General features: G+C 44.2%; 3 protein-coding genes across 4 annotated transcripts; all 3 read left to right on the top strand.

Annotated features, from left to right (window-relative positions):
* On the top strand, window positions 1-3,483 carry LOC149381638 (sorting nexin 2A-like). 2 transcript variants are annotated; one of them, XM_089600830.1, is made up of 5 exons: window positions 1-1,302; window positions 1,382-1,591; window positions 1,741-2,004; window positions 2,946-3,032; window positions 3,196-3,483. In XM_089600830.1, exons 1-5 carry the CDS (start codon window positions 262-264, stop codon window positions 3,274-3,276), a joined length of 1,683 nt encoding a protein of 560 aa, XP_089456956.1. In that variant the 5' UTR covers window positions 1-261; the 3' UTR covers window positions 3,277-3,483. The 2 variants fall into 2 exon arrangements, with proteins under 2 accessions (XP_089456956.1, XP_089456957.1); XM_089600831.1 differs by having other exon boundaries at window positions 3-1,302; window positions 1,744-2,004.
* A 350-nt stretch (window positions 3,484-3,833) lies between these two features.
* Window positions 3,834-8,680, top strand: CHX24 (cation/H+ exchanger 24). Its single transcript, XM_089601831.1, has 6 exons — window positions 3,834-4,266; window positions 4,449-4,962; window positions 5,046-5,530; window positions 5,812-6,328; window positions 6,762-7,211; window positions 7,718-8,680. The coding sequence occupies exons 2-6, from the start codon at window positions 4,645-4,647 to the stop codon at window positions 8,411-8,413; spliced, it is 2,466 nt and encodes an 821-aa protein (XP_089457957.1). The 5' UTR covers window positions 3,834-4,266; window positions 4,449-4,644; the 3' UTR covers window positions 8,414-8,680.
* A 2,243-nt stretch (window positions 8,681-10,923) lies between these two features.
* Window positions 10,924-13,133, top strand: EXO70B1 (exocyst subunit exo70 family protein B1). The gene has a single exon (XM_089600713.1). The coding sequence runs from the start codon at window positions 11,107-11,109 to the stop codon at window positions 12,961-12,963; it is 1,857 nt and encodes a 618-aa protein (XP_089456839.1). The 5' UTR covers window positions 10,924-11,106; the 3' UTR covers window positions 12,964-13,133.
* Window positions 13,134-14,380: the final 1,247 nt, after the last annotated feature.

Here is a 14,380-nt window from a genome sequence, read left to right as displayed (position 1 = left end):
AATCCAGAACACAATAAAAACAAGGATAGATAAAATAAACACAGTACTGACTTTTCAATTTTACATTAAACCACGTGCCATCATCGATCTTCATCTACCTTGGTTCGCCCCAGCTGGCTGGCTTCACCCCCGGCGCACGTTAGCCCACCCGGCTTCGCTTCTGGTAACCTCTGCTGACTCTTCTTCTTCACTCTTGTCTATTTTCCTCTCCCGCTCCGTAAAAATCCCAAACCCTAAACAACCGAGAAGCAAAACGAAACGATGATGGATTCAGAGAGCCACGGGTTCGGAGAAGCCCGGCTATACGCATCCAAGGAAGAAATGGAGAGCCTCGTCCTCGACGATCCTCTAAACGACAATAGTGACTCCAGGTACCGGAGCGCCGTGTCGTTTTCCCCTTCATCATCTCTCTCCGCCGCCGATTCCGATCCCCTCCTCGCGCCGCCGCCGCCGCAGACGGCCGACGGATCGTACCTCGACCCTCCGTCGTACGCCGACGTAGTCTTCTCCCCCTTCGATTCCTCCTCCGCCGCGGATCTCAACGGCACCGAAAGCCCCGGCCGAGTCTCCTCCGGGAGATCGATCACCTCGGCGGAGAGCTTCTCGAGATCGTCGTCATCGGCGGGGCAGGGACTGATCAGGATCACGGTGTCGAGTCCGCAGAAGGAGCAGGAAGCCTCGAGCTCGCTCGTCCCCGGCGGCGGGACCTACGTCACGTACCTGATCACGTCGCGGACCGATCTCCCGGAATTCGGCGGCGGCGGCGGAGAGTTCGGAGTTCGGCGGCGGTTCCGCGACGTGGTGACGCTGGCGGACAGGCTGGCGGAGTCGTACCGGGGATTCTTCGTGCCGCCGCGGCCGGACAAGAGCGTGGTGGAGAGCCAGGTGATGCAGAAGCAGGAGTTCGTGGAGCAGAGGAGGGTCGCGGTGGAGAAGTACCTCCGGAGACTGGCGGCGCATCCGGTGATCTGCCGGAGCGACGAGCTCAGGGTGTTCCTTCAGGTCCAGGGGAAGCTTCCGCTGCTGGCCACCACCGACGTGGCCTCGAGGATGCTCGACGGAGCCGCCAAGCTGCCGCGCCAGCTGTTCAGCGAGAGCGCGGCCGCGGTGCCGCCCCACGAGGCGGTGCAGCCCGCCAAAGGGGGCCGCGATCTGCTGAGGCTCTTTCGCGAGCTCAGGCAGTCCGTGGCCAATGACTGGGGCGGCTCGAGGCCTCCGCTCGTCGAGGAGGATAAGGGTTTCATCGACAGGAAGGAGAAGATGAACGAGCTCGAGCAAAACCTCAGCCTCGCTTCCCAACAGGTAAACATTGTTGGCACATTAGGACCAATTTGGTGTCATTATATCGTTTGAATACCAAAATGGTTTGTTGTTGTGATAGGCGGAATCGCTCGTGAAAGCCCAACAAGATATGGGAGAGACACTTGGGGAGTTGGGATTGGCGTTCATAAAGCTAACCAAATTTGAGAACGAGGAGGCGATTCTTAACGCGCAGAGAGTTCGGGCTAATGACATGAAAGGGCTTGCGACCGCTGCTGTGAAGGCCAGCAGGTTCTACCGTGAGTTGAATGCTCAGACAGTAAAGCACTTGGTAATTGCGAAATCTTTGTTGAGAGATTTTTATATTTGTTGGATTGGAGATTGTGACTTGTATCAAAACTTGAATCTTGTGAACAAAGTTTAGTTTCGTATGCATTTACGTTTTCTGTTTCGTCCTTGTGATTCTGTTTCTGTGCATAGCAGGACACCCTTCATGAATATCTTGGGCTAATGCTAGCTGTCAACGGCGCATTTGCAGACCGCACTAGTGCCTTACTGACTGTGCAGACTCTTCTATCGGAACTTGCTTCGTTACAGTCGAGGGCTGAAAAACTCGAAGTAGCATCGTCTAAAATATTCGGCGGGGACAAGTCCAGGATCCGTAAATTAGAGGAGTTACAAGAAACCATTAAGGTTACTGAGGATGCTAAAAGCGTGGCAATCCGAGAATATGAGAGAATTAAGGTACCATTTACTTGCTTTATAAATCTGTTGGATTCAGCCTTTTTTCTGAAAATGAAAAAACTATAAACTCCGACTGATGATGATGTTAAAATTGCTTCCCAGGGCACTTAAAGGATTATCTATATTTATTCACAATTTATATTGTGTATCTGTATACTGAGAGCTTAACATTATCTCTTAGCCAAACTAGCAGAGAATCAACTGCTTGATTTAGGTTCCTGGTTCTAACCTTTCCAATTTACGTGCATCCATTTCTAACTTTTGGATCTAGATAGCTGTTATCTTACTTGCGATTAGTAGTCATCGTCACTTGTCCATCGTGATAAACACAGTTTAATAATAGGTTTTGACACTTCTCTTGTTGAATCGGTCAATTTTGAGTTTGCCATGGATAATGTGTTCGAGTTAGTGGACAACTTTGACTTAGAACCATGGATTTTTTTTATTTATAATTTTTATGAACTAGGGTTTAGTCCCTTGGTCACCTGCCACAACATTTGTGGAGCTGGAAATACTAGGTGGAAATAAGCCATGGGCTTGAACGCTAGACCAACAACTTTTAGGTGAAGTTTATTAGAAAACAGTTGTCCGAGCAACCACATGGGTATTTCATAGTTACTGCTGGCTAAGGAAGTGACTAGGGTTAATAGGAAGTTCCGAGTAATGTTACTCACTAAATTAACTATTATCTTCAGGGATGGGCTGTGACATAAATATCGAACATGTATTCAGAATTGACATTTGAATTATGTTTCCTTCAGACACATTTTCTTGTGCTTGGTGTCTCTTGGTCTCATTTAAACCTCTTGATTGTTGACGTATGGAGTTCGATCTAGGATCATGAAAGCTTGTTTGACTTTAAGCCAGTCCTTTTAAGTACGTCTGATGTGCAGATATATTTTTTTCTTCTTCCTTTCCATTAATGTAACTCTTTAATGCAGGAAAACAATAGGAATGAACTTGATCGTTTTAACAACGAGAGGCATGCTGATTTCTTGAATATGTTGAAAGGCTTCGTGCTTAACCAGGTACTTGCGCATTTTTTGTTTAGAATTAAATAATAAATAGTGCCTATCAAGGCAATTATTTCAAAGGGCTTCTTGAAAATGGATTCGTTTCTGAAACTTGTTATCATCTTAACACTCTCTGTTATTATTTGGGGATTAATTCTTTCACAATGCAATCTAACAGGTGGGATATGCGGAGAAAATTTCAAATGTATGGGCAAAGGTTGCGGAAGATACAAGCGGGTATGCTCAAGATAGCAGTTGAAAACGCACATGATGTAAATTCAAAAAGTTTCGTTTTTTTTCTTTTTCTTTTTCTTTTCTTCATATTTTTATTCATTTCCATCCTATGGAAATTTTATTACCTCGAGACAAATAAAACTACGGAATATAGGTGCACTTGGTAGTTCATTAATTTTCCCGAGTTTGTATCTGTTAGAAAATCAAGGGACTTGCGTTTGGTTTTTGTAAATTTTAAATACTACTTGCTTGACATTTGAGGTTTTACATTTAGAGTTGCTAATTTTATAATTTGTTGACGAAGGATTAACGAAAGTATAGAATATAATACAAATTTGATTGCTTCTTATCAGCGTCTCAAGACTAAATACTGAGTTATCAAAGGCAAAAGTGTTAAAAATCACTAACACGGGCTAATGTGAAATTAATTGAGCATTCCTTCTCTACCTTTAGTCCCATGTCCCATGATTTGTGACGATGGTAAAAATGTGTGAAAGATGCGTCACGAAAATGAATTTGAGCGTAAATCTTTGAAGAATTTTTTTTTCTCTTCTTTCAAATAAAGTAAGAAATGTTGGTTAATGAACTCCCTGTCTCTTTCACTCAGATGAACAAGTATAGGAATGGTGGTTAGTGAACTCTTCTGTCTCATGTCGCTCATTGAAAGCGCTCGTAGCTTCGGAATTCGTCATCATTATTCCTCTCCCTCTATCCCTGTCTGTTCTCTCGCCAAATAACCAAGAAGAAGCCAACAGAAAAAAAAAAAAGAAGAAGACGAACAATGCTTGGCCGAAAGAGAAACGGAGGAGGAGAACGAGACAAGACGAAGAAATCAAAGAAGAAGAAGAAGAAGAAGAAGAGGTTGGCGAAGAAAGAGGAATCCCGAGAGAAGGAGCCACCTTGACGACCGAGAAAATGAGCTTTGTTTGCTGAGAAGAGCTATCGCCGGAGATCGAGCTGTCTCCGGCGCGGCCAACTTCGATCACCTCTGCCGTGGTACGTCTCAGAAATTGAGGTGGGTTTGGGACTATTGGGTCAATGAGTACTATTATGGTGTTATTTTCAGATACATAAACTGAATATGAGTTGGCACATAAAAATGTTACTGCTCGCTCGAGTATAGATCTGAGACCACAGACACATTTGCATGGCTTAACGAGACTTATTCATGTTTTTTTTTTTCCCGCGATTTTTCAGAGGAAATGTCACTAAAAATAGAATAATCACACGCTAAAAATAGACTCGGAGTTTCTGACTCTCCCTCTAACTCTCCCAATCTCCATTATCGATAATTTTTTTCTCTCTCATTCAAACCAAAGCAAAATCAAAACCACCACCTGAAACGAAAATCACTAAAATAGTTAAAAAAAAAAAAAAGAAATCTGTTACACACATGGTAAGAGAATTCCCGCCATACTACTCCGATGCTGGCTACAACTGGTCATCGATGGGACACCCACACGTGGCGAGCTCGGTGAGAGCGGAGACGATGGGCTTCGCAGCCGGGTTCGAGAGCGTCGTTCCCGGCGGCTCCTTCATTTGCCAGCGCACAAACCACAACCACCCGTTCGGCATCTTCTACGGCGAAAACCCACTCTCCTATTCCTTCCCTCTAATCTTGCTCGAGATCAGCTTCGTCGTGATCGCCACTCGCCTCGTCCGCTTCGTCCTCACGCCTCTCCGCCAGCCCAAGATCGTCGCCGAAATCATCGTGAGCAATCCACAATGACACAAAGATACCACATTTTGATATCCTGATTAATTTCGTGTTTGTGTGTGTGTGTGTGTGGGTAGGGCGGGATATTGGTGGGGCCGAGCGTGCTGGGTCGGAGCAAGAGGTTCAAGGAGTTCCTGTTCCCGGAGAATTCGGACTTCATGGTGAAGAACATAGGGCTGATGGGGTTCATGTACTTCCTGTTCGTGTCGGGGGTGAAGATGGACATGACTCTGGTGACAAAGTCGGGGAAGAAGCACATATGGATCGCGCTGGTGAGCATGATGGTCCCGCTCGCCTTCGGGCTCGTGCTCGGGTTCAGCCTCAGGAAGTACATGGACACTGACCTGGCGAGCGTGTCGTCCATCGGGGCCGTGGCGTCCACGGTGGCCATCACGGCCTTTCCCGTCCTCTACCCCGTCCTCAAGGAGCTCAACCTCCTCAGCTCCGAGGTCGGTCGAATGGCTCTCTCCACTTCCATCATCTCCGACGCCGTCGGGATCAGCGCTCTCATCGCCTTTGAGTCCTCCAAGCAAGGGGAGGCACAGAGCAAGAATGCCGGCTGGTAATTTTTTTTTTTTTTCTTTCAAATAATTAGCTAACTAAACTAAGCCACCAAAAGTAGAGGAATTACTAGTTAGCCAACGTTCCGTAACTTTTTTATAAATATCCACCAGCAATTATTTACACCGCTGAAAATACGCAAATACCCAACAATTATTCATATTTGAGGAGGGAAGTTTCGGTGGATATCTACCAAAACTTTACGAAACGTTGGCTATATGACAATTTCCAACGTTTCATATTGCTATATATTATTTCTTATTTTGGTGTTTCTTATTTAAGGTACGTGATGTCTTTCTTCGTGGTGGTGTTTCTGCTGTTCATCTTTCGGAAGATCATGATCCGGATCATGTTGCGAGCCCAGACGGGGAAGCCAATACAACAGACGTACATCGTGCTGATCATTCTGGCGGCTCTGTCGGCGGGATTCGTGACGGACATGTTCGGGCTGGCCATAGCGAACGGGCCCATGTGGCTGGGCCTGGTCATACCCGACGGCCCTCCCCTGGGGTCCCTCCTGGTGGACCGGACCGAGACCATCATGACCGACATCCTCATGCCCTTCTCTTTCGCCTTCATCGGGATGTACGTCGACTTGTCCACCGTCAGCGCCGTGTGGCCCGCCCTCAAGCCCCTCGTCGCCATAGTCGTCATCGGATACATCGTCAAGATCGTCGCCACGCTCACCATCTCTCTCTACTTTAGGATGCCGGTCAGGGATAGCATCGCGCTTAGCCTCATCCTCAGCGTGAGGGGTCAGGTCGAGCTTTTGTTGTTCATCCACTGGATGGATAAAGCGGTAAGTTTACTCTTTCAGTATTATAGTTTTGTCAATCGTGTCCTTGAAACACTTTCTAACTACCTAATCAAGTCGTTGAATTTCAATAAATTAGATTCTAGTGAGTTAACTAGCTTTTCAAGCTAAAACAGACCTCTTATTCTTTTTGTCTCATTTTCTAGTAATCCCATTCTATTAATTTTTAGAATTATATAATTAATTACAAATTTAGGACTTGGATAAAAACCGTTTTAAACCAGACCGGCGGTTTTAAAAACCTATGATCTGTTCCGGTGAACAATTTCCATTTTTTTTTTCGCACACCCCTAATACTATACACCAAATACTCATCAAACCCGTCTGATTCATAAAACATTTGTTGAATAGGTGAGAATCAGCACGCAATAATAATCTAGTTCTGAAGTCGGTTTGGTTTGGTTTGATTTGGTTTCAGATCCTACAACCGTCGTACTTCACAATGATGGTGCTGCTGACGGTGCTGATAACGGCGGTGGTGACACCGATCATAAGTCTGCTGTACGACCCGTCGAAGCCGTACATGGTGGGGAAGCGGCGCACGATCCAGCACACGGCGCCGGGGACGGACCTGCGGGTGGTGATGGTGGTGGAGCAGCAGGAGAGCGTGGCGGGGCTCGTGAACCTTCTCGAGGCCTCCCACCCGTCGGCGGCCACCCCCTTCTCGGTGGCGGCGCTGTGCATCATAGAGCTTGTGGGCCGCGCGGCCCCCGTGTTCATCGACCACGAGAAGCAGCGGGAAGTCCCCACGCAGTACTCCCACTGCCTCACCATCCACAACGCCCTCGCTCTCTACCACGAGTCCCGCTCCGACTTCCTCAAGCTTCACTCCTACACCGCCGTAACCCCCAAACGCACCATGTACCAGGTATGTACAGTACGCAATTACTTAGCACCAGACTTTAATTTTGATAAATAGCCAACGTTCTATAAATTTTGCAAAGTAGACATTAACAGAAATTAGCGGCATACGAATATCCAAAGTAATAACAGAATTTAACTTTACAACGTCGGATTCAGTGGCCATATTTGAAACATATTTGTTTTTCATGCATTGATCTAAGGAATGGAAAATTCATTATGATCATTCCATTTCAGAGAAGGGTGACTCGTTATTCCATGAAAAGAAAACAAAGATTAAAACTTTGATTACCCGATAGTTCAACTCTATATAAATATCGACCAAAATATTACAATGCTAATCTGGTCTTTTACTAAGGTTTCCAATCGGGCCTTGCATTGAATTATTTTTTGAGATCAAATGAGCCATTTTATGCATCGATGCAAGGAATGGAAATCCACGAATATGGGTGAATGATCATTCCATTCCATTCCATATATGCAATGTAATGTATGTGTATATATATAAATCAGGACATATGCGAGCTGGCGCTGCTAAACAAGTCGACGCTGATAATCGTGCCGTTCCACACGGACAGCGTGGAGAAGGGCGTGAACGCGATGGTGCTGTCGAACGCGCCGTGCTCGGTGGCCATCTTCGTGGACAAGGGCAGCATGGGCGGCAGCCACGCGAGCGTGGTGTTTGGGCGCACGGGTCACCACTTCGCGGTGCTCTTCCTGGGCGGCGCCGACTCCCGCGAGGCCCTGGCCTACGCCGACCGCATGCTCGCCTCCCCCGACATCTGCATGACCGTCATCCGCTTCCTCGCCGCCGACGGCCACTCCGAGCTCGAGAAGAAGCTCGACGACGGCCTCGTCACCTGGTTCTGGGTCAAGAACGAGGCCAACGACCGCGTCGTCTACCGCGAGGTCGTCGTTCGAAACGGGGCCGAGACCGTCGCCGCCATCCAGGCCATCAACGACGGCTCGTTTGATCTCTGGGTCGTTGGTCGTAAGCAAGGGATCAACCCCGTCCTGCTCCAGGGACTCTCCGACTGGACTGAGAATCATCAGGAGCTCGGGATCATCGGGGATTACGTTGCCGCCACCGATTTCGGCGGCACCGCCTCTGTGCTCGTCGTTCAGCAGCAGATTCTCCGCGAGCAAGCCTCGTCGTCCAACGCTTGCGGTTCTCAAGTTTTGTCCAACATTTTTGGAGCTCGTCGTTAATTAGCCTTTTTTTTTGTTGTTGTTGCTTATACTAGATTGATCTGATCTTCTTGTGTTTGTATGTAAAAAAATACATCTTCATCTGATAGTATACACTGTGAAAACCGGTTAGTTTTATGGCTTTTGTATGTTTTTGTTTCTTCTAGAAACAAAGGAAAATAACGATACTTTTTTTCTCTATTTTTCGTCGCTGAAGTTGAATCTGTGACCAGGACCGTTAGGTCGTGACTTTTATGGCAAAGTTGAATGGTATAACGATAGACTTCATCAGTGTTATTTATTACAAAAATTAGCAAAATAGCCACTTAAACGTTTGGGTTTAGCGAAATAGTCAATATTTCATAAATATTAGATAAATAAACACTGCATTTTATTTACAAGTGTATTTTTACAAAAATATCCATAAATAAGTTCAAATTTTTTTGGGTATTTTTATAAATATACGTTTATAAATAAGAATAAAAAAAAGTAATTAGCTATTTACCAAAGATTTACGAAACGTTGATTATTTTGCAAAAGTAAATATTTAAGTTGACTATATACCTAATGGACCATATTTATTACGTTGTCACTAGTAATTTAAATACATACTTTAATTAGCATGGCAGAATACATTTTAACCTATTTGGTTTCCAGTTATAATTAAATTTAGATAAAATTTTACCCTATGGCTTAATTTAATCAAAAAGTTAATTTATGTCTCGAATTAAAGTCACTCTTGTTTTATTTAATAATATTTACAAGATTATAAACTAAATAATTTCATAATAAACTTTGATCATAACTTCCAGGCCCTAGTATTACACTGGGTTTAAATGAATTTTGAGGTTTTTTTTATACATGTCTCAGGAATGGATTGCACATATTAAGTACTCCTTAATTAAAATGCGAGATTTATCCTTTCGATTTCTAGAAATATCAGACATATCTCTTCAGTTTAATATAAATGACATAGACCTCTCCTAAAAAAAATGTTATATTACAAATATCACCATTTTCGTTTATTTTTATTTTTTAAATTTTGAACTCCCCAAAATACTCTTAATGAAATAATCTTTTTATTTTCTATTATATATACAAAAAAGTAAATTAAAAAATTTCTTTATAAAAAGTTAAGGATTTTTTTTTTGTATAAATAGAGATTTTAATTTTTTTTTTAATAAAATAGTAAATAAATATTTATTCTATTAAGGGTATTTTGGGGAGTTCAAATTATTTTTTTGTAAAAAATAAACGAAAATGATTGTATTTGCAATATAACATTTTTTTAGGGGATGTATATGTCATTTATATTAAAATGAAGGGATATATATGATATTTTTAGAAATCGAAAGGATAAATCTCGCATTTCGATTAAACACGATGTATACTCTTGATATTTTCTCTATTTTATAAAATGCACAACAATTATTTATTTATTATTTTCCAAGATTTTTATCAATCTTATTATTATTATTTATAAATATTTTGGATTTATTCTTAATTACTCTAAAAATAGTATTAAATGTCATATAGCAAATTATAATAAGGTTGCATAAATTTTAAGAAGTGAGTGTATATATTTGCACAATTAAAAAGTTAGGCTATTATTTTAAATAAATTTAAAATATTAGGGTATTATTTTGCACCATTGAAAAGTGACTATTACTATATAAAGTAAAGTGTTATTTGAGGTTTTCAAATTTAATTTTTGTCCAAAGTTCCGTAATTTGTTGAGCCGTATTTGCATGATTGATAAATACAAAATGAAATAATCACGGCGATCTTCACTTCCATTCCTGTCAACCAAATATCCGTGACGAAACAATCTTGTATTGATATTTATTTACTTACTGTCAGTCTGGTTCGCAACCATTCTCATAAATTCAACAACAACGCGGATAAGTTAAAAAAGTAAACTATTAGCAGAAAGTCAGAAACCATTAGACGAAACTAAACACGAAAGTGTGGCACTCCACTACTTTACGAGAGCCTCTAAAAATAAAACACAAATAATCTAGATTTCTGTCATTTTTGAAGCCATCACTAAACAAAAATGATATCTTACGATTATTAAATCGGAAAGACCGGTCAAATAGAACTGGAAGAAAAAAACACGTCTTATTTCAAAGTCCCATGTCACGGGAGCAAATTTAGATGCAAAAAAGCGAAAAAGAAAAATCACAACAGAAAAATAAGTATAAAAATTCTAAAACCATCAGAGCCAATCTTCCCTCGTTTTTTTTTTCTGTCTTCCCAAGTTTCAATCCTTATCCTATTTGGCTACCAGAATAATAACCAAAAATAACAAACGCAAATTTGGAAAATAAAAGGAAAAGAACAACTTTAAAGTCAAATCAGAGAAAGCTCGGTTTTCATCAGCTTCTTTAAATTTTCTTTTTTACCGTTCAGTCCTTTTCCCTCGCGAGTCCCAATCAATTCTTGTCTGTACACTCTCGTCTTTTCTCAATTCATGACTAACTTTTAATACTCATCCTCCGTTTAATTACCTTTCTGTCCTCAGCTCACCACCAAACCGCGTTTTCCAAGGAGTTCGTTCCCTCTTTAATTTCCGTCTCGCGTCTCAAAACTAAATAAAGCCTAAATGTATATTTCCCCCGATTCTCTCTGTTCATCATAGTTCGACTAAAGATCTTTAGTTCTTTGTTGTTTCAACTTTCATTTCCTAATCGAATTAATAATAAAAAATAATTATGGCCGAGAACGGCGAGGAGAAATTGTTTGCCGTGGCGCGGCACATAGCGAAGACGCTGGGAAACAACGAGACGATGGCTGACGATATTTTGCAGATATTCTCGAACTTCGACGGTCGATTTTCTCGCGAGAAATTGTCCGAGAAGGTAATGGCCGCCGCGACGGAAGACGGGATCGGAATCGGCGATTCAAGGGCTAGCAGTGCGCTGGATCACGTTCTGACGTCCCTGGGCCGTCAGATCTCCCGCTACGAAGCCGCCGATCAGCCAATCTGGTCGGACTCCGCCGACTCCGCCGCGTTCCTCGACACGATCGACGAGCTTCTCGCCACCGTCCGCGAATGGTCCCATTCCGGCGCCGCAGGCGACAGAGCCGTCGCCGCGTGCCTCTCACGCGCCGACGACTTAGTGCAACGCGCCATGTTCCGCCTCGAGGACGAGTTCCGCTCCCTGATGGAGCGCGGCGGCGAGTCTCTCGCGGCTCTCTCCGCCGACTCCGACACCGATGAGGACGACGAAAACGGCGGAGCCGACGAGGAGGAGATTCCGACGGCGAGGCCGCTCGGGGAGTACGACGTGGTGATCGACGCGCTTCCGTCGGGGACGATCGGCGAGCTCCACGAGATGGCGAAGCGGATGGTCGCGGCGGGGTTCGGAAAGGAGTGCTGCCACGTGTACAGCAGCTGCCGGAGGGAGTTCCTCGAGGAGTCTCTGTCTCGGCTAGGGCTAAGAAAGCTGAGCACCGAGGAGGTTCAGCGGACTCCATGGCAGGAGCTAGAGGACGAGATCGAACGGTGGACGAAAGCCCTGGGCGTCTCGCTCCGGATCCTCTTCCCGAGCGAGCGCCGCCTCTGCGACCGAGTCTTCTTCGGCCTCTCCTCCGCCGCCGATCTCTCATTCATGGAAGTCTGTCGCAGCTCCGCAATTCAGCTCCTCAACTTCGCCGACGCCGTGGCCATCGGAACCCGCTCCCCGGAGCGCCTCTTCAAGATCCTCGACGTCTTCGAATCCCTCCGCGACCTGATGCCGGAGATCGACGCCGTGTTCTCCGACCAATACTCGTCCCCACTCCGCAACGAGGCCACCACGATCTGGAAGAGGCTCGGCGACGCAGTCCGCGGGATCTTCATGGAGCTCGAGAATCTGATCAGCCGCGACCCCGCCAAAACCGGCGTCCCCGGCGGCGGGCTCCACCCGATCACACGCTACGTGATGAACTACCTCCGAGCGGCCTCCCGGTCCCGCCACAGCCTCGAGCAGATCTTCGAGGACGGCTCCGGCGGCGGCGGGCCCGCCTCGGCACTGTCGGTCCAGGTGGCGTGGATCATGGAGCTTCTGGAGAGGAACCTCGAGGCCAAGTCCAAGGTGTACAAAGACCCGTCCCTCTGCTCCGTCTTCCTCATGAACAACGGGCGGTACATCGTCCAGAAAGCCAGGGACGGCGAGCTCGGGTCGCTCCTCGGCGACGACTGGGTCAGGAAACACACGGCCAAGCTCAGGCAGTGCCACGGAAACTACCAGCGCAGCACCTGGAACAAGCTCGTGGGCCTCCTCAAGCCCGACCCGGCACGACCCATGAAAGACAAGCTCAAGAACTTCTACCAGAGCTTCGACGAGGTCTGCAAGGTTCAGTCCGCGTGGGTCGTGTTCGACGACCAGCTCAGGGCCGAGCTCAAGATTTCCATCACCGAGCTCGTTCTCCCAGCGTACCAGAGCTTCCTCGGGAGGTTTCAGAGCAGCCTCGAGATCGGGAGGAACGCGGAGAGGTACGTCAAGTACGACGCTGAGGACATCGAGGCCCGGATCGAAGGGTTGTTTCAGGGCAGCGGAGGAGGATCCTCCGGTGGCCGGAGATGAAAAAGGTAAAAACTTAATCTCTATGTAGAGTAAAAAGAGTGTACCTTACCTTGATTATAGATTTACATATATGTTTTTTAATTTCTTGTACGGCCATCTGTTGTTAGATTCTTGTTATGATGATGAGTAAATTATTTTTTTTTTTTTCATTGAAATCGGTTTCTGAAGCTTACTAATCTTGAAGCAATATCATTTTTTTTAAACAAGACTCTTTATATTAACAGGTCATTAAGCCTACTGTGTCTTTTGAAGCAATATCATTTGACTTGAGAGAACCATACTAACATACACTGCTAGATTTTGGATGGTGTTCTGTGTGAATGATTATTAGGATGTTAGCTAAGTGATGAATGATGATTAGCTTAATTATAACAACCTGGCAGCCATAACAAATATTTAATTAAGCTAGTCATCACATCAATGAACATCTCAATAATTATACAATCCAAAATTAAATCACAATACAATTAATTGCCATCATCGTTGGCTGTTGAATAGGATTCGAAGATGCAGAAAATGTATTAGAACTCTACATGAGATATCTTAGAGAGTCAGATTACAAAAGAGATTTCTGAGAAATATGAGTAAAGGTTCCATCCTTGGGGTTGGCGTGCTATTTTATTATTGACTATTCTGGCGGGAAAATTTGTTACCAATTTAGATTTGTATAAATCAATCACGTTTCTCACTTTTATATTCTCGGTGTCTCTGCTGTCATCCAGTTGATCAATGAGGAATATACACACACACACACACACACACATATATATATATATATATATATATATATATATATATATATATGAATATTTCATCACCAATTATTCACATGTAAAGTTGCTGAGATTTTAATCAGTAATCTTATTCTCCATGTGAGCATTGCATCCAGGTATGAGCCTGAAATCAAACTTAGTTTGCAAAATATGATAAATAGTTTTTGGGGGCAAAAATGAGAAAAAAAATTTGAAAGACTCCCCCAAAAAAAAAATTGCTCTTCGCATACGTTAAATGGAACTTATTGATAATAACTGAAGTTGTTTTCAAGGATCGTGACAATATGGGTTGATTTTTTTTTAAATAAAGATCTGTAAAAAATCTCTGTCATTCCTTTGTGGAAAGGGAGGTAAAGGAAAGAGCACTCCTTGCATTGATTAAACTAGCGGAATCTGTCTCAAAAGTGCTCCGCATAAGGCGCATAGCATCCCTTAAATTACAAAAACCCGAATCTCCTTCATAAGACCTGAATTTTGCCAAAAGCAACCCCAAGTGAAATCCCATCATTTCCACCGAGTCTACATGGATAGGGCTCTTCCATAACCAATTCGCAGAGCCAAACTCGTTTCTAGCAGTAATACCAACCACTGCAGAATTGTTTCGAAATGAAGCATCAACGTTAATATACGTAATAGAGTACCCC

Source organism: Urtica dioica, chromosome 11 (genome assembly GCF_054948205.1).
Source record: "Urtica dioica subsp. dioica isolate 48M chromosome 11, U.dioica_male_clone48M_v1_H2, whole genome shotgun sequence".
Lineage (NCBI taxonomy): Eukaryota > Viridiplantae > Streptophyta > Magnoliopsida > Rosales > Urticaceae > Urtica > Urtica dioica.
Note: the sequence above shows the minus strand (reverse complement) of the source record. Positions and strands in the feature narration are given on the sequence as shown.

Coding starts and splice junctions, on each gene's coding strand:
- LOC149381638 (XM_089600830.1), top strand. CDS start 262: ATGATGGATTCAGAGAGCCACGGGTTCGGAGAAGCCCGGCTATACGCA. Junction 1,592..1,740: donor CTCAGACAGTAAAGCACTTG/GTAATTGCGAAA, acceptor TTCTGTGCATAG/CAGGACACCCTTCATGAATA. Junction 2,005..2,945: donor GAGAATATGAGAGAATTAAG/GTACCATTTACT, acceptor TCTTTAATGCAG/GAAAACAATAGGAATGAACT.
- CHX24 (XM_089601831.1), top strand. CDS start 4,645: ATGGTAAGAGAATTCCCGCCATACTACTCCGATGCTGGCTACAACTGG. Junction 6,329..6,761: donor TCCACTGGATGGATAAAGCG/GTAAGTTTACTC, acceptor ATTTGGTTTCAG/ATCCTACAACCGTCGTACTT. Junction 7,212..7,717: donor CCAAACGCACCATGTACCAG/GTATGTACAGTA, acceptor TATATAAATCAG/GACATATGCGAGCTGGCGCT.
- EXO70B1 (XM_089600713.1), top strand. CDS start 11,107: ATGGCCGAGAACGGCGAGGAGAAATTGTTTGCCGTGGCGCGGCACATA.